Source organism: Belonocnema kinseyi, chromosome 1 (assembly GCF_010883055.1).
Source record: "Belonocnema kinseyi isolate 2016_QV_RU_SX_M_011 chromosome 1, B_treatae_v1, whole genome shotgun sequence".
Taxonomy (NCBI): Eukaryota; Metazoa; Arthropoda; class Insecta; order Hymenoptera; family Cynipidae; genus Belonocnema; species Belonocnema kinseyi.
The window spans coordinates 132,533,279-132,560,862 of NC_046657.1; the positions used below are offsets into that span (position 1 = coordinate 132,533,279).

Consider the following 27,584-nt stretch of genomic DNA (forward strand, 5'->3'; position numbering starts at 1 on the left):
TGAGCTACATTAATTCATACAACTGATAGCGTTAGCATATTTCTTGACTGAGATATAATAATTAAAGTAAAAATTGTCACAACTCTCCTCGGTCTCCCCTACCTGATTTTCTGATTCTTCTTCCTCGACAGAGCTTTGCGGCACGTTTGAGGCCGTCCGCTCTTTCGTCGACGATACACTTCACTATTTCCCATTATATGTATACACTGTTTAAATTCAATGCACATAAACAAGGCAATAAAATAAATGTTTAGCACTTTCCAACGCTTTATTATAGCTCGTTTTCTGCAACGAGACATATAGTGACAATGTCCAGTAAAGAAATGAACGCGAGTCGAAAACTAACACTTCGATTCCGCGGTTGGTTTTTAAAGCAACACCACCAGGGTTGCGTTCCAGGGGAATACCCGGGTGCACTCGTGTGCACTTCGAGCCATGATCTAATGAATACATGGTCTAGCCACTTGAGGGCCCTGTTTCGTTCAAGTCACGCAACCGCTTAATACCTCCATTTTGTTACTTTGACCGCGCACTTTGAGTTTGACGCGTAAGACTGTACGGCGAACTGTTACAGGAAAATCAGTATGTAGGAAGAAATATTATGAGAATATTAAAAGAATGAATTCAAAAGAATTTGAGATAGAGAATTTCAGTTCAAATATCTCCGTTTACCAGTGAATGAAAAATTCTCAGGTAGACAATTATTTCAGAAATATATATGTAAATGTGACAGAGGTTTGTAATAGAATTACGCGGTTCCGTAAATTTTACAGAATAGTTTGTTAGATCTGTATTTGATCTGGATTGACCTATTATTTTTGCATTAATTAGACAATAATTTGTCATATGGTACAATTTGGATATCCTTCTGAATTTACATATAAAACATGTGTAAATGTATGCAATATTATAGGGGTTTGCCAACATTTATTGTAAGTTTGAACAGTCTGCTAAGAACAAGAGAGATTTTTAATCTGATACAATATGATTTCATATTATATCTAAAAAGTGGAAAAGCAAGAGGAAGTAACGGACAAAATAAAAATTGAGCCTGACAATAAAATAAATAAAACATAATAATTATCATTTTTTTATGTCATGGGCACGGCAGGTTGGCCGTTTTATCCAAGAAAAAAATTCCCGGTCATTTCCCGGTTTTTTCCCGGTTCGCTGATATTTTTCACGGTCAATGAAATTTAAAAAATCAAACTATGTTCTAAACATTTTTCCATATAAAGTGATAAAAAATAAACAACACTTTAAAGCATTCAAAATGGAACCCTTGAATTCCAAGCTTTTAAAATTGAAGTTTAAAAATTTTCAATTCAAAAATTGTGTATTCAAATAGTTCAATGATTGAGATTAGTTTCAAAAAGATACGTTAACATTTTTAATAGTATAAATTAAAGAATCAAGCAATGAACTTTAAAAGTTTAGAAAATTATGTTATTTTAAGTAATTTTAAGCTAGATACATTAAAAGTTGCAAAATGATTTTTTTAACTTAATGTTTCTTAAATTAGATGTTGAATTATTTTTATTTTAAATAGTCTAGGCATCCTTCAAATGCTTTAAAATTTTATTCCAAAATCTTGAAAAATCTAGAAGTGGGTTTAAATTTTTCCAAATTCAAAATCATTTTTGAATTTTTTGTTAGAACTTTTAAATATATTTTAAAATGAATTATTGCATTTTTTTAACTTTCAGAAAATTTGAAATTTTCCTGAAATTTACATTTCAGAAGATTTCAAGAGATTTAAAAAATGATCAAAGAAGAACATGGAAGATTTTAAGGATTTTATTTAATTTGCTGAATTTTCAAAAATTGTAGGAAAATTCCGATTAATGTTAAAATATATTTAAGAACTTGTGAAAAAAATGTTAACACACTACGTTTAAATTACTTGAAATAATTTCAAGTTTTTAATTAATTTTGAATCTTTTTACAACTTCTTCATATCTCTTAAAATTACTCAATTTTTTTTCCAAGAAATAAGTCTTCAATGCTTATTTATGCATGAAAATTAAAAAATTTCACTTATAAATTAAACACTTTTTGAATAGAACAATTAAAATTGTAACGCTAAAAGATCAAAAGTTCTTCGAAAATCTAAAGATTCAAAGCTTTCTATGTAAAACAATTCAGTTTCAAATTGTTTTCTTTTAAATATTAGGTTTCAATTAACTCGTCTTAAATGAACAGTGAAATATTGTTGAATATTGAATAGTTATTCTTTTTCTACATTAAGAAATTTCAAATTAAATAGGATAAAAATGAAATAATTTAGACTCACAATATTTTAAATTCAATAAAAACCTTTAATTATAACTGTATTATTATCAAATCATTTATTGTTCAGATTTCTACACTTAGAATACAGATCAATTTTCAAAATAATTCATTTATTTATATTTACAGTTGATAAAACAAAACTGTTTCTTATCAAAAATTTTCAACATCAAATGCTTTTAATTTTTAATTGTTTAGATCCTCAAAAATGCACTTAAATTATTTTAAAAACTATTAAAATCGAACTTCGACAGATTTTTCTTCTGAAAATTCGCAAAATTCTCGGTTTCCAGGTCCGGCGGCCACCTGCTGTTTAGAAATAGATCTTCGATTTAAAAAACTTCTAATTTTTAATTTTGTAACCTTTAAAACAGCATTTAAAAATTATTTAAATAAAAATATATCCTGAAAAATTAAAAGTCTAAAATGGAAAATTTTTCAAGTGAAAGATTTGCGAATAAAGCATTCTAAACTAAATGATATAAGAATTTATAAATATCTCAATTTAGGAGATTATTTAGAAACCGTTGAAATCAAAGTTGGACAAAATTTTTATTCTACAAATTTTGTAAAATTCCCGGTCAAAAAATAAATTCACTGTCATTTTCCGGTTTTCTTCAGTCCTATAAAATTCCCAATAATTTTCCATGTTTCCCACTTGAATTCAATTTCATTTTATTTGACACAAATATGTCACTTTTTGTCCGCAGAAAGAGGTTATGTAACACATAACCTAAAATAATAGTTAATCTATATTTTCCTTTAGCGATCTTCAGCATTATTATAATACATTTTATTGGGATTCAAATATTTCTACACCTCAAAAGTACAAGAAATTTATATTCTTACATTTTCAAATCCCTAATGTTTGCCGCCTTACTTATCCAAGATGGAGAAATTAAGCGGTGGGTCCTTATTGGTGCGGTTTTTTTTACTTGCGCGTGGCTAGACCATGTATTTATTAGATCATGCTCCGAGCCGTTCCACGATGTTCAGTGATAGTTGCGCTTCACTCGGGTGAACCGTTCACTGGTCACTCGACGGGCGGCTATTTCACCCACTGAAACTAGGTAGGTGGAAGTGAGTGAACAGTGGAATTGGCGGGTAGAAGTAGCGGGAATCGCAAGTTCAGTAGAAGAATAAAATTTAGTATCTTCATCATCTAAAGTTTAGTATCTTCATCACTTTCCACTATTATTGAACACATCACTGTTTGTAATAACAACGACCTCATTACTGAAGCAGCAATTAAAATCTTCTTATCCTGTTATTGCATTTTTTAACTTTCGTGTAACGTAACCTCAACTATCTTTTACCAAATATACATCCGACGCACACTCGAAACCGTTCATTCTACCATTCTCCTTCCACTTCACCCTAGTAAACTCCGCCCACTTCTTTACTTCACCCACCAATTCACCCGGGTGGTCGCCTGGAACGCACCTCAGGTGGTGTGCTTTGAATCCGTTGATCACTTTGTAATTTAAAAATTGCGGAATCGGTCATTATCGTAAAGTGTCGCGCTTTCCAGTATTACCAAATCAGTGGCATTTTCTCACTCGCTCTCATACCATATGACGTTACTTGCCTAAAAGCGAGTGCGAGATCGCTTGTGTTTCCCATAAATCATCGACAAATCGGAACGAAACCCAGAATGCAGTGAACCAGAATAAAGAAAAATGGGTAAACGAGGTACGTTCCAATTTGTATTCCCTGCTTGTAAATAATTATAAAACTGCTATTTATAAATTAATTTTATAAATAGCTATTTATAATATAATATAAAATATCAAGTTTATTGGTAAATACTGGTAATAGTGATAATAGTTTGTTTATAACCTTTAACTTTGCGGCATGGCCAACTCCAATAATAGTACATTTTTCACGATTAGTTTAAGTCAATTACAAATTTTGATTATATTTTTTCTCAAGATTTTTTTTACTTCGTTTTCTTCATTTTCCCGCGGTAAAAATGATAAAATTGGTTCTTTGTAATAATTTTTTGGATTTTTCTGGCTCTAAGCATCCCACCCTCTTTTTTATTAAAATCTTCTCCAAAATCATCATCGCCATTTTATTTTAAATGATTATTTCATTTAAATCTTTTGCAAAATCAGCTAGGTAAGTTTTCTTAAGATTTGTGGAAAAATGTAAAATTACTTTTTGTTTTACTAAATTTATTTTAGGACTATATTTCAAAAGATTTCCAAAATTTCCAAAAAAATAATGTGTATAAATTTAAGAGATATATTTAGAATTTTAAAAGTTTTTAAGAGATTAACAATATTTTAAAACTTCGAAAAGTTCATAAACTATTGCTAAATTTCACGGTAAAAATTTATCCTAACACTTCTAAACGTTCTGTAAAATGAAAAAAATGGTAAGAAAGTTTCTAGACACTCTTTCGACATATATGGAATATTCAAAAATCTTTTTGAATTTTTCAACGAAAAAAAGGAAAATTTTATTTATAATACGTTGAAACAAATATACAAAGAAACGAAGATTAAAATTCAGCAATTTTGCTGAGAGTTCCTCTTTTTTGGTTAAAAATTTAAATCTTTAAAACATTTTATTTCTATAAAAGTAGCTTAGAAATTCTTAATTGGGCAGTTTAAATGTATTTAATTTAAAAATTTTCAGTAAAAAAGTGTTAGTATCGCCGATTTTATTCGTGTACCAAATTTTGGAATGAAACAATTTTCAAAGTTGAATTTTCAAAGTTTAAAATTTAAGAGTTTCACTTTGAGTGCTTTCATTTGCAGTTTAGTTTTTATTGCTTCGAATGGAACTAAGTAGTTATATAAGGAGTTAGTTTGGTCACTAAAGACGAATTTAAGGTCAAAATTGGAAAATTAAAATGGCTGATCCAATATAGCTACCAAATTTTAAAAAAATCCAATTAATTCATGGATTTAAATGAAAGTTGGTATAGATGGGTTAATTGGGTTGCGGCATATGAATTTAAGGTCAAAATTCGAATTGATGAAAATTGATACTAGAGGGTTTTGACTTGACGTTGTTAGTTCCCTGTGACAATGGCTAATGGATTTTTGATTATGGACATCAGATTTGTTTTTAGTATACCGAAAAAAATACTTAACACTGCATATCGTTGAAAGCCGCAAATTCTTTGGATTTTTCCAAATTTTGGTTCGCGAGATCGGATCAGCAATTCTTAATTTTTGAAATTTGAACCCGCATTCATTTTTATGGATGTAAAAATCTTTATAGTACAAATTTTCTTCCTAATCCGACAACTCATTAGATTTAAAAAAAATTTGTTTGCCATATTCGATCCGTATTTTTGTATTTTGAAATTGTGTTGCCACGTTCGAATTTAGGGACCTAAAAAAACTTTAATAGAGTTGAATTCATTCAAAAGAAGACTTTTAAATAATATAATTTATTTTTCAACCATGTTATAAATGATAATTTATAAATATAAATGATTAATTTCCCATGAGAAAAAGACATTTTCTACTAAAGTTGTGAACATCGAACCAAAAAAAAAAGAGTTTTAATAATGAGTTTCAATTTTTAACCAAATAGTTGCATTTTTCTAACTAGAAAAATAAATTCTCATAAAAAAAAAAGTGTTAGTTAATATTTCAACCAAAAAAGATTTCAATTTAAAAAATGGCTGCTGAATTTATCCAAAAATGCGACCTTTACAAAATTATTTGATTTCCAGCCCAAATATTTAATTTTAAAACAAAAAGACGATTTTGCCAGGTAATTTGCAACCAAACAGTTAAACTTTTCAATAAAATAGCTGAACTCACCACGCAAAAAGACTGCCGTATAAAATTCAATTAGTCACATTTCAGCACTTGCTTTGAAAATCGCTTTTTTATTTATATTGTTGATTTATTACCGAAGTTTATAATTCATCATATGGTCTCGACAGTAAATACAGACATATTCGCAACTTGCTTTGCTATAAACACAAAAAAATCAGTATAAACGTAAAATCGGATTTTATCTAAGGCTACGATACTTTAGGGGGGGGGGGGGGCAAATAAACGTATTTCAACGAGGGGTGGTCGTCGATAATTGCTAAAAATTGGTAAAGTAGTTTATGGATGATCCCTAATCAATTTTGTTGCAGGTTTCATTATTAAAGAAACTCGTCAAGACCCGGTACGCTGGTACGCTGGTACGCGGAAAACCAACGTAAATATTCTTTGTTATTCTCTAATTAATTTGCTTTTTTTCATAATATTATTAATTTGCTTTTCTTCTTATTTTCTTGTTATCTTTTTAAAACAATTTTTAATTTTTCTGTAATAACAAAATATTCTTTATATTTTTGCAGAACCTGATCAAACAGAGGAACACATTTTCAATCACACCATTCGCAAAACTGAAAATAATACTATATACTATGATACTAAGTATATTAAATATAATAATATTATATACTATTTTATAATAATATCTCCCTAAATATAACGAATTTAAATTTTTAAAAATGAAATCAAGTTTTTGTTTTTCTGATTTTAACTTCCAGGTCACCAGATGGACGAAAACGAGGTGTAAGTTTTTCGAATTCGATTTTTCACTCTCGTCACGTAAAAATTCATCTTGTTTAATTTTCTTTGTAGAAAATAAATCTTGTCGATAGACAGTTTATGTATTTGGTTGAAGATTAAATTTTTTTTGAAAAATTCATATTTTTGGGTTCAGAAATTAAATCCCTCTTGTAAGAAATTCGTCTTTTTTTTTAGAAAATTTTAACATTTTTCAGTTAAAAATACAAGTATTTGAAAATAATCTTAATAGATAACTTGACCTGTTTTTATTTATTTGAAAATAAAAATATTTTAGGATTGAAATCTTAACTATTTCATTTTTCGCTCAGAATTCATCTTTTTTGTTAAGAAATTTTCTCAAGATTCTCAGGAAAATTATATTTATATAACCCTAAAAAATAATAAAATAAATTTTTATTAAAAATTTTAATTTGGTTTTAAAAATTATTTTGTTCCGCAAATCTAAAATAATTTAACATTTGAACAAATATGTATGTATCTAAAATATTATTCATGTTGAAAAATCAATTTTAAGAGAATATTTAAGAACATTTTTTAACAATCCAAAAGATTTATAAAGTTTTAAAAACATAAGAAAATAATTTTAAAGTTAAAATGATTTCAATAAATTGAAAAAAACGTAGATTTTTGAAGATTTAGAACAAATATCTTTCAAGCTATTTAGGAATTTTTATAGTTTCTATAGAATACAAAAATTGTCTTACGGTTTTTGTGAAAATTTTTATTAATTTTTTATTTTAGAAAATTAACTTTAGGACAATATTCCAAAACATTTTTAAACATTTCAAAATATATATAAAATTGACCAAAAAATCTGAAACATATTCCTTTCTTTTATTAAGAAGCTTTTAAAAAAGTTCAAAAACAATGTTAAAAAAGTTTTACAAAATTTCAAATAAAATATAGATTTTTTAAGACTGTAAAATACAATTTGCAATCTTTTTCAAAAACTTGAAAAGTTTCAAGATATAAAAACATAATAATTTTAAGGCTCTGCAAGATTTTAAGACATTTTTAGAAATCATGAGATTAATTTCAAGAGATATTAAAGAATTTTCGAAGTTTTCAAAGAGATTGAAAATATTTTACAATTTTTAAAAGTTGATAAACTATTTTTTAATTTTTTCCAAGCTTCAGATAGTTCTGCATGTCTTTCACCCTAAAAACTTTTTCTTAAATGTTTTAAAATTCTGTAAAATGAGAAAAAGTTCTTAGAAAGTTTCTAGATACTATTTCAGCATACATGAAATGTTCAGAAATCTTTTTGAATTTTTTTAGAGAATCAAAGGAAAATTATATGTATATAACTTTAAAGAAAATTTAAAAAAAACTTGGAAAATAAATATTTTTTTTAAATTTTTATTTTATATTAAAAATTATTTTTTTATTTAAATTAAAATTTGCCGAAATTTTTGGTTTTCCAGAATTTTGCAAAAGCTCGCGTTTTTGCGGAGGGATTGTTCAATTAATATTGCATCAGTTTTTAAATTCGTAAATAAAATCATTTATTTCAATGTATAACAAATGCAAAGTGGAGCGTGGTACAAAATTAGTGACTTCCGAGTAAAAGACGTTGCTTTTGAACTGATGAGCACGGAGGTAGTATTATATCTAAAGCTCTCTAAAAAGGTTCGCTCTTAGTCTGATGACGTATCCACATTTTGGGAGTTGACGGAGTGGGTTTTGCAAGAGTCTTTGAGTCAGGTAAAGCCTATAATCATAAACTAAATTGAAAGCTTATGTATTTGGTTGAAAATTAACATTTTCTAGGAAAATTGATATTTTTTGTTTAAAAAATTAAACCCTTCTTATAGAAAATTCGCCTTTTTTAGAAAATGTTAAAAAAATTTAGTTGAAAATACAACTGGCTAAAAAATCTTCTTTTATGGATGATTAAATTGTTTTTGATTATTTAAAAATTACATTTTTTGTAGAGAATTCATATTTTTTGTTAAAAAAATGAACTTTTTGATTAAAGATGATTTTTTTTTAAATTTGGATTTGAAATATCTGTAAATTTCAAAAATATTTTTAAATTTCCTCACGATTCCTAAGAAAGTTATATTTATTCAACCCTGAGAAAACAGACAATTTTAAACTTTCATTTTGTTTTCAAAATGATTTTGCCCCGAAAATGGAAAATAATTTGAAATTTGAACAAATATGTATTAAATGTATTCTTCGTCCTGAAACATTAATTTGCAGAGAATATTTAACAAGATTTTAAAACCTTGCAAAAGATTTCCGAATGTTTGAAGTGATAGCAAAATACTTTTGAAGTTAAAAATATTTGAAGAAATTAAAAAAAAGTAGATTTTTGAATATTTGGTACAAATAACTTTAAAACTATTTACGAATTCTTAAGTCTTCTAAAATTGTCAAAAAATAATCCGGAAGATTTTTAAAATTTTTTTCAAAGATGGAATTTTTTTATAGAACCATTTGAAAGTTGTGACCACTTTTTTTGAAAAAAAAAACACTTTTATGCACACAGGAATATAGTTAACAGATTGGTAATATTTCTTATTATTTTCAAAGGAAACCTCATAAATAAATATTCGTGGGGAGGTGTTCTATTTTCTAGTTACGCCACTGAATTGAGGTTGACGTAAATTTTGTTTTCACATGGAGGCATCTACTTTATCCGCGTTCGAAGTTTCTTTCCTATTACTATAGTTTTTCGCAAGAAAACTTTTTTCTTAATTATCAACATTTTGATACATACAAACGTTCCTTAGTCCTTTTTATATAACTTTCCAAATCCTGAAGACGATAGCTCAATGCGTGTGGACGTAGTGAGGGCAACAAAAATGAAAATAATTCTACACACAAATTTCAGAAGCGTACTTGGCTACGTCACATCGACCTTATCGACGTTGAAAGTTTCTTTTTTTCTCCGCTAGAAATAACTAAAAATTCTCGGGAAATAATGACAGGTTACGTGTGTGTAGATACCTATTTGTTGATTTGCAACGAATTTGCAAAATTTATTGTTTGTGTTAATTTTTTAGAACGCTTAGACAATTTAATCCTAAATTTGTGCCAGGCCATTCGCAGAATACGAAGTTTGTCGAGTTGCTCTGAGGGATCGTGGGGCCTTGGCCCACAGAGGGACCTATAATCCACTAGGGAAGGCCTATTGGCTAACCCAGCAACCTCATGCAATAAATGGCATATTTATTGAGTGGAAGAGTGCCAGGCCGAAGATCAGCCCTACCTGGCACAGTTTTTCCGTATAGAAAGCATTACTCATGGTGATACCGACGTATGGGTTCTGTATAAGAAAAGAACTCTTTGTGTTTATTCAGTTTCGAGTTGTTGTGTTTTGTTTCATGAATGTTTATGGATGTCATACAACTCCATCTTTGAGCGGGAATAATTTGAATTTGGGTAGTTTTAAAGACCTGACCCTGAAAGAGCAATTACGATAAAATTATAAGATCAATTAGTTTAAATACCATTATTGAATAAATCTCCCCCCCCCCCTCTCGCTCTCTCGGTGGGAGGCTTTTCTGAAATGTTTAACCTGAGGCGAGCTTGAACCAAACACGGACATAGGATTGTTGCTAAAATCGAAGAGCCCAAAATCGAGGAGCTCAAAGAGCTCCAGTTTATGCACATTTTGTGCTTATGAGATCAACTTTTTTACAATTTTATGGTTCACCGGGTATACTTGATTATATGAAGTATTTGTACAATTAAACTGACGTAGCAACTAATTTCATTCAAGAGGAACATTGGAAAAGAAAGAAAGAATTATATTATAAAGATAAAATAGCAAATAATGGCTAAAATAAAAAATAGGAAATATTTGTTATCTTTTCATGTTTACGACTTAGTTCCTAAAGATGAAGTTTGGGATTTGTACATAGCCTTAAGAAACATCACAAATTTAACCAATTAGTATTTTACCAAAAGATAATTACAGATTATTAGAAGAATTTATAAGGAATCACCATATTCCGTGTCAAAAATTGAAAAAAAAAACGAAACGAAAAATTCCGACAGAGCATTTACCTTTACATTATGGCGAAGTATCTAGACATTCAAGTCCAATTAGAAAATTAATCACTATCAGGTGTGAAGCTAAACATATAATGATTTTCGAAGACTCAAAAGTGACTACAAGTAGAAAAAATACAACTTATACAGTTTGTCTTAAAGAACAAATTACATTTGCGTATCAAGCAAACAGTAAAATTGGGGTTTTAAAGCATTTAGAAACAGGATTATGCACGCTTTTTAAAGTTGAAGATATCGAACATAAAGAAATAATTCCTGAATTATTTAGAAAAAATAATGTCTTTGTATCTCATTTAACATTTGATGGAAAACTTTATAAAAACGGATCTACATTTGTTGCTAAATTTGATGACTATGACAGACCCGTATTTGGGATTGTTGATTATATACTTCATAATGAAATTGATTCATGTTTAATAAACTTACAAAGTTTTATTTCCTCTTGAATTTTGTATAAAATCCATGCCTACAAAGTTGTATTAAGTGACCAATACTTGTAATTTTTTTATAACCTTTTTATTATTAAATTTGGATATTTCTATAAATTTAAGCTAAAAACTATGTTAATAAATTAATGAAATACAGATTAATTTTTTAGTTTATCAACTATTCTTTCATTTATAGGCCAAAAACAGTGTTATAAATAAGCAAAATTAACAATTCTACTTAATATTTTAAGAAAGGAATTATTATTTGACACTTTGAATGTGCTAAATTAACAAAACAATATGTAATTTCAATGGAAAAAATAGAAAGAAAAACAATATTTTTTGATAAAATAACAAAGTCTTAACATAACTTAATAAAGTTCTTTGTCACTTTTATTTATTTTTTGTAATTAATTACCAATGTTATTTTAATAAAATAACCTTGTTAACGTAGCAATTTATTTAATTTTTAACAAACTCTTATAGTGATTTTAACAAAATGGGCTTTATAACAAGGTATTTCTGTCGGTGTGATCAACAAAAGATTTGGAAGTTACTGTTGTTTTGAGAAATGATGAATTCTGGAAGAGTGTAATGAAACCAAAAATCACACGATGCTTTTTTGAATGTATACCGACTATCTCGATGAAGAAGTAGAGCAAGATGTTGTACGACCAGAAAACAACTTTATCACCTTCATATCTGACGATTCAATTAATGAAGAAACCCCAAGAAAACCTGCAAGGCTGTATTTCAGTGAAGGTGAAGATGTGAAATTGTGGGATGTGAGTGATCTCGCTGGTTTTAAATGGAAATATGTTACATGACGGTTGCTTAGTTTAGTGCTGAAAACGTATTCAAACTTAGATATTGAAAGCACACTTGTTATTGCATGTCCGAGAAAAATAAAATAGCTACCTGTCGAAGAAAAGCAAAATTTACAAATTGAAGTTGTTCGCAGTGACATATAGTGATGAAAGTTATCGAATTTCAGCAATTCATATGATGAAGCATTGACGATTAAGTTTCAGTACATAAAAATGAATAACATTGGATTCACAAGTGTAATTTACCTTATCGAATAAAAATGACTGCTAATTTTACGAATGAGTAACAGAATACGCTTACAATAAAATTCGGATTCAGTGTCGGTTTTTTGGAAGCTGACCATGACCATAAACAAAGAGTCTCGGAAATATTTTGTATATCTATTCTTTTGTCACTCTTTCCTTTCCCTCTGTTTTGTCACACCTGAGTGGACATCGCACAGCCCCGCAGCTCCTCTCACCAATAGCCACCGCGCGACGTCAATAATCGAGAACAGTAAATCCAGAATCACCGAATCCAAATTTGACTATATGACGTACGTCCTCATGCAAAGGACCCTTATGTATGATTATTTGAAAACAATTGCGCTTTTGTAAGCCACTGTGTGAGAGCCATGGGTGTCCGTTTCCTATGGACGTAAGCATATGGATAGCAAGAAACATAAGGCCAAAAGTGCCTTGCAGTGCCACAATGTATAACTTTCTGCTTGAAATAGTAATTTCTATAATTATTTAGTCTAATTAAAACCATCCAAGTACTACTTTAACATATTTAAATATAATGATTTTTAATTATTACTGGGAAATAAAAAATGGATTTTTTAACATTTCAAATAAGCGCGCCAACGGCAGCGAACGAAGCGCCTATATATTTCATGGGCAGTAGCACAAGGTGTCTGTGTTGGCAGCACTGCGGAAAAAGCCAAATAGAAAATTCTAAAGTTTGATTTTTTGGCCTTTCTTAAAATTGCGTTTAGTTATGCAGTTAATAGGAAATACGGAAAAGTATTTAAAGATAAGTAATTTATATCAATTTATTATAATTTTTTAATGAAAAAGTAATTTTAAACCTAAAAACTACAAACGTGGAGTTTATGTATATATATATATATATATATTTCATTTATTTATTTATTCCATTAACAAATTATCTTATTTGTGCATTTAGTTGAAAATTTAAAATTGAACTATTTTTATTGTTAGAAAATTTGTCTGTCTTTCTAGAAATGCGTAAAGTTTTATCGTGGCGGAAAAAGTTCTCTTACGTAAGAACGTCTTCTAGCCTTAAAGTCATGTGCTTTGATGCCCATTGATACCCACTGTCACGCGTTTCTAATTCGTTTATATTCTCACGCGAGAGTTGGTAGCAATGGATAACAACGCAGATGTACGCGTTGATATGAATGTACGTCCACGTACGTGCAATTCTTAGGACATATTGTCAAGCCAGCCAGCTTCATGCAGTTTACTGCAGATGTGCTATATCTAAGAAAATACCTTTTGCGACATCCCGACATCAGTATATAATTTTATCAGAATTTCCAAAGATGTTTAACGGAGTATTCAATCTGTAACTTCGCTATTCAGTAAATTTTTCTGATCTAGATTATTTACTCTCATTAAGTTTTTGGCATTCCAGTTGAAACATTATTATGAAAATAAACATATCCCGCTACATTATTTTAATTGTTTTATATTCTCGAAAGTCCACTAAAATAAATTTATTTCTAATCTCAAACATTATTTAAGTTATATGGTACAAGTTGTGGGCTGCGAGGAGGAGGAAAGAAAGTGGTTGAAGATTTAAACTAGAACAATGATTCGATAGTGAAATTACGCGGGTAGGGTTAGTATTAAATAGTATAAACACAAAATGTATACATAAGGATGGATTACGTCCCTACAAAGAAATGCCTCGGGCCGTGCATTAAGCAGTACTAACCTGTCTGCCCACCCCTTCAGGTACTCGGTTCCCTAAAAGAGTGATTGAAAGGAATTTCCAGGGCCGTCCGTAAGTATGGTTCTTCATATAGAATTTAATATTAAACCATGTTCAAGAAACTACGCATTTCTTTATTAATTGCTACACTATCTATGGACACAAGAAGGGATCACATGGATGCATAAACCAGACTTTCAGATGCCAAATATGGATTGCATTAAGAAAGTGATAATGGAGATTTTTCTTTTGACAAAACATATGGAAACTACCTCCCCGTTGATGCTGAAAGCATGATAAGTATCTTCGTGACAGAAAATCATCTAACTCCTAGGTAATACAGTAGTAAAATGACCAAAACTTAATTGGACTGGTATGCAGGTGTTCTAACCAAGGGCCGCCACATAGTAGATGCTTTCATTCACCAAAGCGTGACTGCTCTTGTGGCTTATAACAAAGTGAACCAGTTTTTGAAATAAAACACAAGCATGGAATCTTATGATTGTTATCAGTGGTTGCAGGCTTTCTTCAAATACTTAAATCTGGAATAAATAACACACAACATTCTGCTGAATGAGAGTTCGGCATGAATGCCATATTGTAGGAAAACCAAACAACACAAAAGAACAAATATCATTTAGAAAAAATAGAAATACATATTACATATCTACTATTAGGAAGGAAAAACTTTTCAAAGAGATTTTATCTAGAACTATTTTCTTTACCTAGAACTAGGGAAATCACTAACTGGATTGACGATATGAATAGGCGAGAAAAGAAGAAAGCTAAGATCACAGAGGAAATGAAAAGCGCATAATTAATTGCAGCAAGTGCGCCTTGGGGCTGTCAGGGAACAGAAGATGCCTCAAAATGGAACAAGGGTACCTCCTGAATTGTTAGCACTGATGCACAAAGTGATGTTTAATTATGAGGTTTGTGACAAACTGAGTATTAAGTAAAGCAAGGAAAATTGTTTGCAGTAATGATAGCTTTCTCTGTCAATTTCCTCTGATCGCGTCAGAGGATTTAAAAACGAGAGGGACCAATAGGCATAACACCCTAATATTACAACAATGTCCCATGACATCTAGATAACCTTAATCGATTTAACACAAAAAGAAAACAGATGTTTTCTAAAGGTCCACCCATACTATATTCAAAAAGCCTATTTGCTCTCAAGCGTGCAATGCTGATGGGGATAATAAATGCAGAGAGCACTACTTTTGGTCTGATAAGCTTCAATTATGGACTTAGCCCCAATCAACCAGTATTACTTCGCTAACTAGTATCATTTAGGATAGTTGGATCATGCATGCAAGCATGATCTGAAACGAGCTCAGACAAAGCTGAAAACTGGATTATGGATTGAAGGAGCTTTAATCACTACAATTCGGTCTCTTTGGTCTCAGAAACCATGACAATGCAACCAAGGGAACATGCGAGGTCATTCAGACGGCAGCAACAGCTGTCGCCGACCAATCGCGAAAGAGGAAGACGGGTGGAAACTAGTGAGCGAATTGTTTCAATTGAGAATACTTCTCAAAAAACCTCGTTAAATTAGAAAAAATAATCGATCATGCAAAAAGTCGTTCTGGAGAATCGCAGTGGAAGACCGACCTTGATATGGGCAAATACATGAAATCCCAAGTTTTGAATTCCAGAGTCCATTTCTTGAATGACGAATTCGAAAATATTGCAAAGTTCGTGAAACAGTTTGACGGATTGGAAAAAATAGCCGCGACTCCACTTTATGAATATAACCTCATATTCTACGCTCTCATCGAACGTTTCACATTCTTTTCTAAAAGAGAATTACCAGTATGAGGTATGTGTATTAGTGAATCAGGTACAAGGGATGTACTTAATGACTTTATGACTAAACAAAGAATAACAAACTAAAACAATTCAATGCAATCGCAGCCTATATTCTCGGGCCAAAAAGAACGAAAAGGCAGCGTACAAATTGCTTTTGGAGTTATTAAAAGAACCTCGTGAGTTTGCACTTGCACGAGAGCTGCTGAAATCGCACCTGATACTGTGGAGAAGGTGCACGGAGCAATGGAAAAATAGACACGTGGGAGTTTTGAGGTTAGGGTTCGAACCGGAAGGACAAGGAGAAAAGGCGGTGGGAATCTGCAAGGAGAGAGCGCGTCAGCTGAGACGAGACGGTAGCCTGACTACAGTAGTCGGGAAGAAGAGCCAGTGAAAGAGAATTCACAGCGGGCGGGAAGGGAGAGAAAGTGAAAGGGGAGACAAAGCTTGTGAGCAAGAGCCGAACAGAAGGATGAGTGGTGATGCGCATAAAAGGAAAAAGAAAACGGAGGTGCGGTGGGGGATGATAAAAGTGGAATGGGAGAAAGAGAGGGAGCAAGCGCACCTAGAGAGCAAGAGAGGAAGAGAGATCTTAATGGAGGAGATGTCAAACCTGCAACTAAGCGTTCAGGAGCTGAACAGGAAAGTTGAAGGGCTAATAAGGAAGGAGAGTGCAGCGGAGACGATGAAAGAAGGAGAGCTATCTACTAAAGGAATGAAAGCAGAAACGAGAGACGCGAGCTGTCAGGCGGAGGAGTACGAGAGCACGTGGAGGAATTCTCTAAGGGCTCTGACGGAGGAAGAGTGGACGGTGGAGGAGGCAAGAGCAGCAAGAATAAGAAATCTGAGGGAGGTGGACCACAAGAGAGAGAGAGGAACGGGTGGAAGAAAGACAGAATAAAGGTGGTCCGGCTATAGGAAAAACAAGAAGATCACTAGGACGAAGAGAGAGGAGAAGAAGAGTGTGGGGAAAAATCTAAAAGTGAAAGTGAAAAGCAAAGCAAGGTGACTGTAGGTACGTGAAAGAAAATGTGAAAAAAGGGAATGGATTGAATTGTGAGTGAGGATGTGTGTACGTCAGAGAAAAAAGAATGAAAATGCGGTAAGGAAGAAAAATGTATTTGGATAGATTGGGAGGAAGAAGAATAATGTTACTGCTAGATTTTAAAAAAGATAAAGGGAAAGTGAAGGAAGGAAAAGGAGGTTTAGAGACATTAAGTTGTGTGGGCTAATTCTGAATATCAGTGTGAGATAAGAGAGAGCTTGCGTTTTGCAACAAAGGTTAGAAGAAAAAGGACAAGGTACGGTAGAGGAAGGGCTTTCATTTCCGCGCAGGATAAAGAAAGAGGAGAGATTTATGTAAAGAAGTAGGTTAGTTTACGTTTAATCAGTTTTTGAGAAATTATGTAATGGTTTTTTTGAAGACTGTCAAACCCGTAAAAGGGAGGGAGTATAATAAATACAACTATTAACAACTAACTAATACATATCATAAATATTGTTTAAATAATATAAATAATTGTTGGTCCTCTCCAAAAGTTTTCTGACTTTAAATAATATAAAAAATACAATTTTAAAACAAAAATTATCAAAATCAAAGCTGTTGTTGAGGACTTCCAAACCTTGCCTGATTTATGTATTCATTGATTATACTTAGTCCTTTCACGGATGTTGTTGAACTCAAATATATAATATGGGTGCACTGCCCGACGCTTATTGTTTCTTATGTCATACAACGACACTTAATATGTCACAAGCATTTTTTATTCAGAGATATATACTGTTTCTTTCAGCATCACTTCATAATGCATGATGCATCGCAAATTTAAAAAGAAGCCTGATAAAAAATACGCATTCCTAAAGTCAGTCGATTATTTTTTATATAAAAATTTGATCTTTGTAGAAAAACTTTTAGCAGCAGTTTAAAAAATATATATCGATGAACATTTTTTTTAATGCAGCATCATATCTAGTGCAGTGAAGACTGTGATATCAGTTTATTGTTATTCATTGCAGAAAATTCAATCTCTTTAAATCTGCTGAGAAAGTGCAGTCTTAAAACTCGAAAAATTAAAAACGATGAAAAAAATAAGTTAAAGGAATTTATATAAAAAAAGATGGAGGTAAACAAAAGGGAGAAGAAGCACAACATAAGAAGTGTTTCCTTTGACGATGACATAGGTTTCGGGGAAGGCTATTTCAAGAAGAAGGAAGTTCAATTTGAGGTTGAAGAAGTACTGGAGCTCCTGGAAATGGAAGTGGAATCCAACGAAGATTGAAAAGATGAAGAGGAAGGAGAAGTTGAAGGAAGAGGCATAAACACTTATAATAGCGTAGTTCAACAGGAGGGTGTAGAACAAGATTCACTTCCTTTAATTGCTGACGAGAAAGGAACAGGAGGTAAGAGGTTGCCAAAACTGAAACAGATCATGAAAAACGATTACCCCATGGTAAAATTGGTTCTGGGTTGAGCAGTTTTGATCATTTTCTTCACAGTGTAACGAAAATAATTTGCGATGATGAGACTTCACATCGGAAAAATTGGCAGATTAATCGGATTGAAAGGGTAAAAGAAACACGTCTGAAATTCGAAACACTGATACATTATTATTGCGATAGTTGTGAAAGAACGGGAACAGTTCGATCGCATCCATATGATCCCAATATCATGGATCCCAATAAGGCCTGGAGGAGCTTATTACTCCTTGAGTGGTTGCGTAGTTATCATAGGATATTTCACCAGGGAGCCAAAAGCCATAATTGTCAAGTGCAAAACTGATGCAATATGTGACAAGGCAATTCGTGAAAATCAAGAAATACGAGAGCATTTATGTTTCCGTAATTTAGGCCGAAACAAAATTTCTGGAGCAATGGAGACCTAAGCTACGGCAGAGGCTTCTGCTATAAGCTATGAAAAGTACGAAGTTGTTTATAGGTACTTAATTGGATATGGAGACAGCAGTGTGTACACCGCTATCCTTAATCAAGACTCCTATCGTGAATATGGTATAACAGTTAAAAAGCTGGAATGCAAAAACCATAAACTGAGAAATCATTGCCACCATCTCGAAAAGATTGCAACCACAAAGAATGAATAAGAAGTGAAAGGAGATGCAGAGATTCGTATGCTTCTTTCCACCAAAAAGTTGTGCATTCGTGAAGAGGTACTTAAAGCAGCAAAAGAAAGAAGAGATGCTGAAAACATTACTTTGAAGGATAAAATAACAATTCTATTCGAGGATATAGTCAACATACCCAGCCACGTCTTTGGTAACATGATAAGAAAAATCAACACTTTCATATGAATGAGCGTCACAAGTTTTACTTCCAGATTCAAGGCCAGCGTATAATGACTGAACTCATGTACTGCATTTTCGCAATACAGCGAAACAGAATGGCGTGGCCTCCAACCTTCCAGTAGTTTTGAGTACTGAGCGTTAAGAGAATCATCGTGGCTTGGTAATTGTAATTGTAAACCAATTCTTACAACATGTAGCTCGCTTCATCCTTTGTATCAGTTTCGTAAAAACTCTAAAAGACGTCGGTCGTGTATCCCAATAATAGGGAAAAAGCTAAATAGAAAATTCTAAAGTTTAGATATTTGTCCATTCTTAAAATTGTGTTTCATTATGCAGATAATAGGAAATCCGGAAACAAATTTAAAGATAAGTAATTTATATCAATTTATTCCAATTTCTTGATGAAAAAGTAATTTTAAACCTAAAAACTATACAACGTGGAGATTTCTGCCCCGGTGGGGGGGGGGGAGTCTCTTTTTATTATACATTTCAAGATAAAAATCAAGGTCATTGACAGCTTTTTTCCGTAAGGGACAGCAATGGACTCGGACCAAAACTAAACAAGCTTAGTTTCAAACGCTGAAAGGATATTTAATGGCAAATCCTATTTGATATTGAGAAATCAGTGTTTTATATACAGGTGCAAGTCGAGTCGGATTATCCAAGAGGTTGGTGCAAATGTCTGAGATAGGAGAAACCGACACACTACACCAACCGAACAATGATACCACTCTTTTGAACTGGAGACTCTAGCAGTAGTCGCTTCCGTGAAACGTTTTTGACATTACTTGGCAGAGATACATTTTCAGATAATCACTGATTGTTTGGCATCAATAAGCGTTCCGCAGAAAAAAGTCTTAAATCTAAAAATAGATCGTTGGGTGTTACAAGACTTACAGGGTTACGACTTTTCTATTTCTCATCGTCCTGATCAAATGTCACATGTAGTCGCTCTTAGTCGCAATCCACCAGAACAAAACGCGCAAGTTTTTACAACGGTCATTTCGGATGATGACTGGTTGTTAGCCGTACAAGAAACAGATGCAGAATTGAAATCTATGAAGGTGATCCTATTATCAGGGGCGAGAGATGGTCACAAGGAGATATTTCAAAACTACGACCTTAAGGCGTAAGATTTACCGTAGAATCACATACGGAAATCAGTAATTCCGAAAGGTGCCCGCTGGAAAATCCCTTGGTTCCCTCACATGAAACGATTCATCAATAAGTATATTCGAGCTTGCATCAACTGCATGTTTTACAAGAGAACTTCCGACAGGAAGCCGGGATATCTGCATCCTATACCCAGATTGCCGCGTCCGTTCCATACGATCCATATTTACCACTTAGGTCCATTTGTACGAAGCAAGAAAGGAAATCCCCAGGGTTTGGTAATAGTTGATGGATATACCGAATTCACATTTGTTTATGCAGATCGAAGTACGAAAACCAAATATGTCGTAGAGAAAGTGCAGGATGTAATGAAGAATTTTGTAGCAACGAAACGCATTATTTCAGACAAATTTTATCATTTCAAATCTTTCGATTTGAAATGATTCCAAGATTTCTGTGCTGAATTCAACATAAGGCATCATTTGAATGCAGTAGGTATGTCTGGAGGTAACGGGCAGGTGGAACGATGCAATGCCACCGTCCTCAGTTCATTAGCCACTATAGGAGTTAACGACGATGATGACGAATGGGATCTTAACATCATGAATATCCAGATTGGCATCAACGGCTACGTGGACAGGACTTTGTGCGTACTCTCAACGAAGTATTAGACAGGCTACAACTGCGTGTGTGTAGGTGTCTACTGGAAACAGGATCCAACTAAGAGTGTGAGTCTGTTTATTTACTGAAAAGAAGGTCATAACTCTTTGTATATGACTACGAAATTGACGTTTATTTTTTATGCAGTGTAGGTTACGACTTAGAGCGCGTAAATACCAAGCATCCTGAAGAGACAAATTTAAAATTTTAAATGGACATTTACTTTGTACTTGCAATGCTTCATCCACTGGCCGCATTGACTTCGAGATTTTTTTTCGAAGTATCCTTTAAAAGTCAGGATGGCGAAGTGTAATCGACGTAGTATGACGACGACGAGAGCCGGGATGTTTAGTCTACGGGGTGTTTAGATTCTTGGTATATGGCGCCCTTCGCTGGCTGAAGTGCTTAAATACTAAATATTTTCCAACTTTAACAGCATCAAAATAAAAACTTATAATACCAGAAAAAGGCCGACCATATTAAGTATGTAAACTTTTTTTCTGAAATTTTGATACTTTAACCTACCTTTGTTAGGTCTTTCAGTTTTTAACTCTGCCCCCTGCCCTACCTCATGTCATTTTTGTGACTCGTTTTTCGTGAATTTATTTAATGGCTACTTCACAATTATGTAAAACGATTTGAAGGAGGCAGGAGTTGATAAAATCCTACTGATTCTGTGAAATAATAAAGTATTTGAACTTTGAACTAAATATTTTAATTCTCACCCAAACAGTTGGAACGTTTTTTCCCGTTTTTTTACCTAAAAATTTTTTTACCATAAAATTTTATAAAATTGTTTTAAAAAATTGTACAATATTGAGATAAAAAATCCGTGTTGATTATTTTCAAACACAAAACCCGAAAAAAGATTTTTGTAGGAAAAATCGAACTTGAAATCTGGAATGTGAGTACTTCGCATTATAAAGGAGAACTTAAAATTGGTACACTCTTCAGTTGCTTTGACCCTAAATTTACGAGTGCACTTGAATCATAATAATTGATTATTTATATTATATTTTTTTTATATATTCCTTTTTATGCTGATCAAATTTGGGGACTCTGGACTTCAAATTGAAACTAGTTGGTCACAGCCTTTACAAAATCATTAAGACGTCGTTACAGCGTCTTTGCGACCTTTGAATTAGAATTTTGACGGGCATATTTATTCAGAAGTCACTTTTTCACTTATTAATGATTAATAAATACCAAGGAATGTATTTCAAATAAAAAGAATATCACTATCGTTGGAAAGGAGTATTTCTTAACAAGAATTAAATCAAAAAATGAGATTGAAAGTTTCATTTCATGAGAAAGCGCCCGGCTAATTCGAATAACTGGCCACTGTCTAAATTAGTTTTGGCAAAGATAAAAAAAATTTTAGGACACATTTATGTTATTTTAACGACATCCTTGCGTTGTATTTTTCATATGTCTTTACAATGTTCGAAGAACAATATCATAGCGATAGCTTAGATTTTCCATTTTAGATTTCTAATTTTTAAGTGTACATTTTACAGGGCGACCGCTGAATCGGGAAATGACCGGGAATTTTCTGAGATCAGGAAAACCGGGATAACTGAAAAAGGTCTGTCCTTTAGGACAGACCTTTTTTCAAACAAACATTTAAAAAATAAAATATTAAGCGCTGTCCCGCTGAAAAAATGTTTCAGAAACTTTAAATTATATCGCTAAAAACACGTATTGTAAAATAATCGTTTTACTTCTACATTAGGTGGTAGACTCTTATTTATTTTTATGACTAAAAAATCTTAGAACAAGATAGCACTCACAAGGGTGGCCAAAAACATCAACTTTCAAGTAATGGTGACGCCCTTTGGGATTTCTTTTCAAAATCATGTACAATTATAACTGCATTTTTAACAAAACTAGACTATATTATATGCTTGTAAAATGCGGCTCAAGCTTTTATAGTGATTAATTTTTTCAATAATTTCAATGATTTACAAATCACAAGAATACTAAGACAGCCAGTCATATTTAAAATTCGTATAACAGCATTCTTTTGAACGATTTTTCTGTTATATTCAGATAGTTATAGCTCGTTTATTGCAACTCCTGCGAAACGTAAAGAGCTCGCCTATTGCAACTCGAGAGGGGACCCCACCCCATGTAACCCCATGTTTTTTATTCCACCATTCACAGGCTTAGTTAAAGTTTAAGTGTATAACGGGGGAGGACAACAACTTAAGGTAGGTTCCAAACCACTAAAAATAAGTTAAAAGTAAATAGAAAATTTTCCAGAGGTAGCGTTTTAAGAATCGAACCTAAAACATTATAACGAAAACTTTTCTAATTTAATATTCATTAAATAGTCAATTAAGAACAATAATTTTAAGATATGAATAGGCTGTTTGTTAGATCGTACTGATGAACGTTCGTCTAATTTCTTCTTATCATGCTAAAAGAAGGCATACTTGGTGATGAGAGCCCTGTCTCTTGGATGCATAGCGAACATTGGAGCACTTCCGTTACGAACTATATAATTTCGGTCCAGAGTGACCCTAGGCCCAGGTATCCGGCAATACCCGTTTTCGCTAGGCTCCTTCAACCTTCTTTCACTCAGCACATTCGTCGGAGAGCCCGTTTATAGGGATCCAATATTCATACTGGAGAGCCCGTTTATAGGGATCCAATCATTCATATCCATACTCAAGCAGGCCGAGGGTATTTTAGCTCCCAAGATCAGATCTGCCATACCAAAAGCTTGCACGGTTTGCGCAATAGTCATTTTTGTGTATTTTAACGTAAAGTTTACAAATGTTTAGCTCAGCCCGAGTTCACGTGTCATACCTACTTTCACATTATACACCTTCTGCCCATTTTCCATCACCACAATTGACCTATCAAACTGAGCCTGAAACCAACGATTCTCTACAGAAATAATACGAACGTCGTACGATCAACATACGGAGAAGAGACGTATAAAAAGGAAAAAAGGTCAACAGTTTCAAACTAATGTGGAATAAGAGTCGTTTGACAGTAATTATTATTATTATAACTAAAAACATTCTAATTGACTATTAAATTCATTACAAAAGTTTCGCTAATGCATTTTATATTCTTAATTATTAATTTAAAAACATTTAAGCCTGTTAGAACGGTGTGCAAGACATGGCGAAATTTAAAACTTTAAACCTTTCTCGGATTTGCGGTGGAAGAACATTAGGTAAGTTTGCTTTTTTGAAGCAAAACATGGTAACTGCTCAAAAGTGTGAGTGAAAAAGTGTAAAAACAATGTTAAGTCTGAGAGAAGCCTAATGATCCAGAAGAACAGCTGATAGGTTGATCGCACTACGAAAATCCACTGTCGCGAATAGTCGCATCGGCATGCTGCTGCCGGCTGTCTTGACGGGAATTTTTAATTTGAATAAAAATTTAATGTGTGATTTTTTTTTTTTATTGGCAAGTCCGCTTATTGTAAAATGCAATAGTATCATTGTGATTTGAAAATCTTACTAAAACAGAAACCAATTAAATTCAATAACGGGTTAAATACTTTCCGAACAGCGGCACCAATCTAATTGACGTTCTGTATGTCGCGATTCTCCCTCGGTGATCTTTCAACCAACTCATTCGCTTGATTATTTCAACTTTTTTTGAAAATCAAGAAGGAAGATAGTTCTGTCGAAGGAAAGCTATTGACAATACAACAGTAAATTAAACAGGTCCATACAGAGATATTTTTATCATGAAAGAGCAAATAAAAAACAATGTATTGGTGTGAAAAAAGGTAAAATTTGCCAAGTGTCCCCTCATAAAATTTGCATGCCACCAATCTTATTCAAACTTTGCCAGATTGCAGTGCTCATGCACCTCTCTAAAGGCTGTAAAGGGAGCACATGTAATTAATTTTTATAAGGAGTTTGGAAAGATCTTCTAACGAGGCTTACAATAAAAATAATCATTAAACAATGAAACAATTAATTACCTAGATATTTCTTTTTAAAAAACGTTCTTGAGTTCCTTCTCAAAAATCGGATTTTTTTTAATTAAGCTAGAAAAAAAGCTTGATTTTTCCATTTGAAAAGTATCTCAAATCCCTTGAAAAGCATCTCAATTTTTTTTTTAGTTGATGGGCGTGGCCACCTCTGAAACTTTTTATTTTGTGTCAATGATAATAGATACTTTTTCATAAACAAAGACAATTAGGAATATAGTTTTATAACGAAGGAAGTTTTATAAGGAAGGAAGTATAATAGAGTCCATCCCACATGAATAGAAAAATAACGCCAGAGAGCCACCCCTACATATTTTAAATGTGCTGAAAATTGCTAAATTCATAAGAGAAAAATAAAAAATATATATATTTTGCACTTAAGACAAAAATAAAGTTGGTTTGCGACAACGAAAAATAAAATAATAAAATTATTGGGGGTAGCTATCCCTAAAATCTTTTTATTTTGTGTCTATGATAATAAATACATTCTACACCCAAAGACAATAAAGTCCACCCAATATAAATAAATAAATTACGCGGGGGTTGATCACCCCTACGCATTTTTAAATACGTTGAAAGTTGCTAGATTAATAGAAAAAAAAAATGTTTAAAAAAATATATTTTGCACTTGAGACAAAAATCAAGTTGACCTGTTTCGTCAAAACATTGTTTACAAATTAATGGGGGTAGCTACACCTAAATACTTGTTATTTGGTTTCTGTGATAATACGGTGAAACACTTAAATAGCCCTCCCTTCTATAGCCCTTCCGAGAATTAAAGCGGCGCCGAAAGTAGGTGTAACAGGAACTGAGCGGTGTGCGAGGGGTCTACGGATGTCACTCAAACAAGCACTCAGGCGTGAACAAACGAAAGCGGAGCGGGCTATAATGATTTAGTTCCCACCCACCGTCAGTCCCAAAATCGGAGCTATATAAGAGTTTCACTGTATATACTTTCCGTGCACAAAGACAATTGGAAAAAATTTAATACGGCAGAAAGTAAAATAAAGTCCATCCAATATGAATAAAAAATTACGTAGGGGTGAACCACCCTTAAATTATTCATAGAATTGCAAAATGTATTTCAAATTGGGCCAATAATTCCGAAGAAAATACGGGTTGCACGCCCAAAGAGGATGAATGTGTTTATGTATTTTTAATCAAAGGAGAGCATCGAAGAGGGTAACTACCCCTAAATGGTTTCACATGATTAAACTTCATAGTTAAATCCTATGCCCATGATTTTCAAAGTTTGCTAAATTTCAAGGTGCGATCTGCTGAAATTGAATAACCTTTCTTTCACATAATATCGTTGTTGGAATAATTTTAAAATTTACAATTTTATTAAATTATATATCATCTTTACCTAATATTTTTACAGATAGGGCTCATTTATTCCATATTATTCTAACGGTAACAACAGAACAAATTCAACCTTTAGACGCATATATTTGGGTTTAGAGTTTGGAAATATTATGTGCGTCACTTTTCCGATTCTCTTATTTTTTTGTAAATATCAAGAATAATATTGTTAAACGTTAGTTTTTGGTGCATAATCATTTAACCTCGCCAAGATATATTAATCTTTCTAAATGTGCGTGGTACAAAAGTGGATATATTACAGATAAAGTAGGTAAATTCTTCCTTCGTTATAAAACTATCTTCCTAATTACCTTTCTTTATGGAAAGTATTATCATAGACACAAAATAAAAAGTTTTACGGGTGGCCGGGCTCCCTCAAAGTGTTTTTCTGCAGATAAAAAAATGTGTCGCTTAGTTTTTCGAGTACTACAACATATATCAGGGAGAATCGCATCAGCGAGGCACACTTGGAGTACCTTCCTTGTTAGTTAGAGGACTAAAGTCCGCTATATTTGGCTGTAACGTAAACAATCGAGAAAACACCAGCTCAGATTCTTCTGAACGAGCGCTTAAGTTGCAAGTTCTGGCGCGGGTATTCCGAAAAATAAATTTTATCTCGCCCTTTCTGTAATCTTCAGTAATTATCAAAGTTAAACCATTTCTCTGGGCCGCTTCTTAAATGAACCGGGTGCTCAGCAATCTGATTGGGAGTTTGATAATGGTCCAAATTGTAAAAGTAAAAATCTTTCTGGTAATGAAAATTCTGTAAAATCTCTTGGGTTTGAGAGTGAAAAGCCTGAAAAATCTCTTAGGTTTGAGAGTAAAAAGCCTGTCAGTACTTAACTCGTTGATACAAAAAGTGGAATTGAAATAAGTAAAATTTTTAATAGAACAGTTTGCGTTGCATATAGTAAGGACAAGATCTATATGGGAAGAGGTCATATCGCTCACTTTGTTTCTGCCTTGAACTTGATAATAGAGGGTTTGACTAAAGCTACGGAAGGAATGATAAAATTAAGAATAATACCAAAATTAATAGGAAGGTTATTTTTCATTTATTTGGTATAAGTGATGAAGGGGTTAAAACGTTGGGTAAAGTCTTCCTTGACATAAATGGGAGTCTATGTCCCTTTCAGTTAGTGCCGAAGAATTTTCCTCTCAACTGTGATGGGATGTTGGACATATCCTTCTTGTCCAATTCCATGATCGAGCTGAAAAACAAAGTTATCAAGCACGATTTCGGAGATTTTCTTTTCGTTACCCCTTTGAAAGGAATCTTGGAGGGATATTTTCCTCTAGTATCTGCAGGCCGGGGGGT

At 32.5% G+C, this 27,584-nt stretch overlaps 1 protein-coding gene across 1 annotated transcript in view; it reads left to right on the forward strand.

The window, feature by feature from the left end:
* Positions 1-6,724, forward strand: part of LOC117171355 — a 22,587-nt gene extending 15,863 nt beyond the window's left edge. Inside the window, exons 4-5 of the mRNA XM_033358603.1 lie at positions 6,401-6,465; positions 6,608-6,724. Of these exons, the coding sequence (XP_033214494.1) occupies positions 6,401-6,465; positions 6,608-6,724 (182 nt within the window). The remainder of the gene's footprint in view (positions 1-6,400; positions 6,466-6,607) is intronic.
* Positions 6,725-27,584: the final 20,860 nt, after the last annotated feature.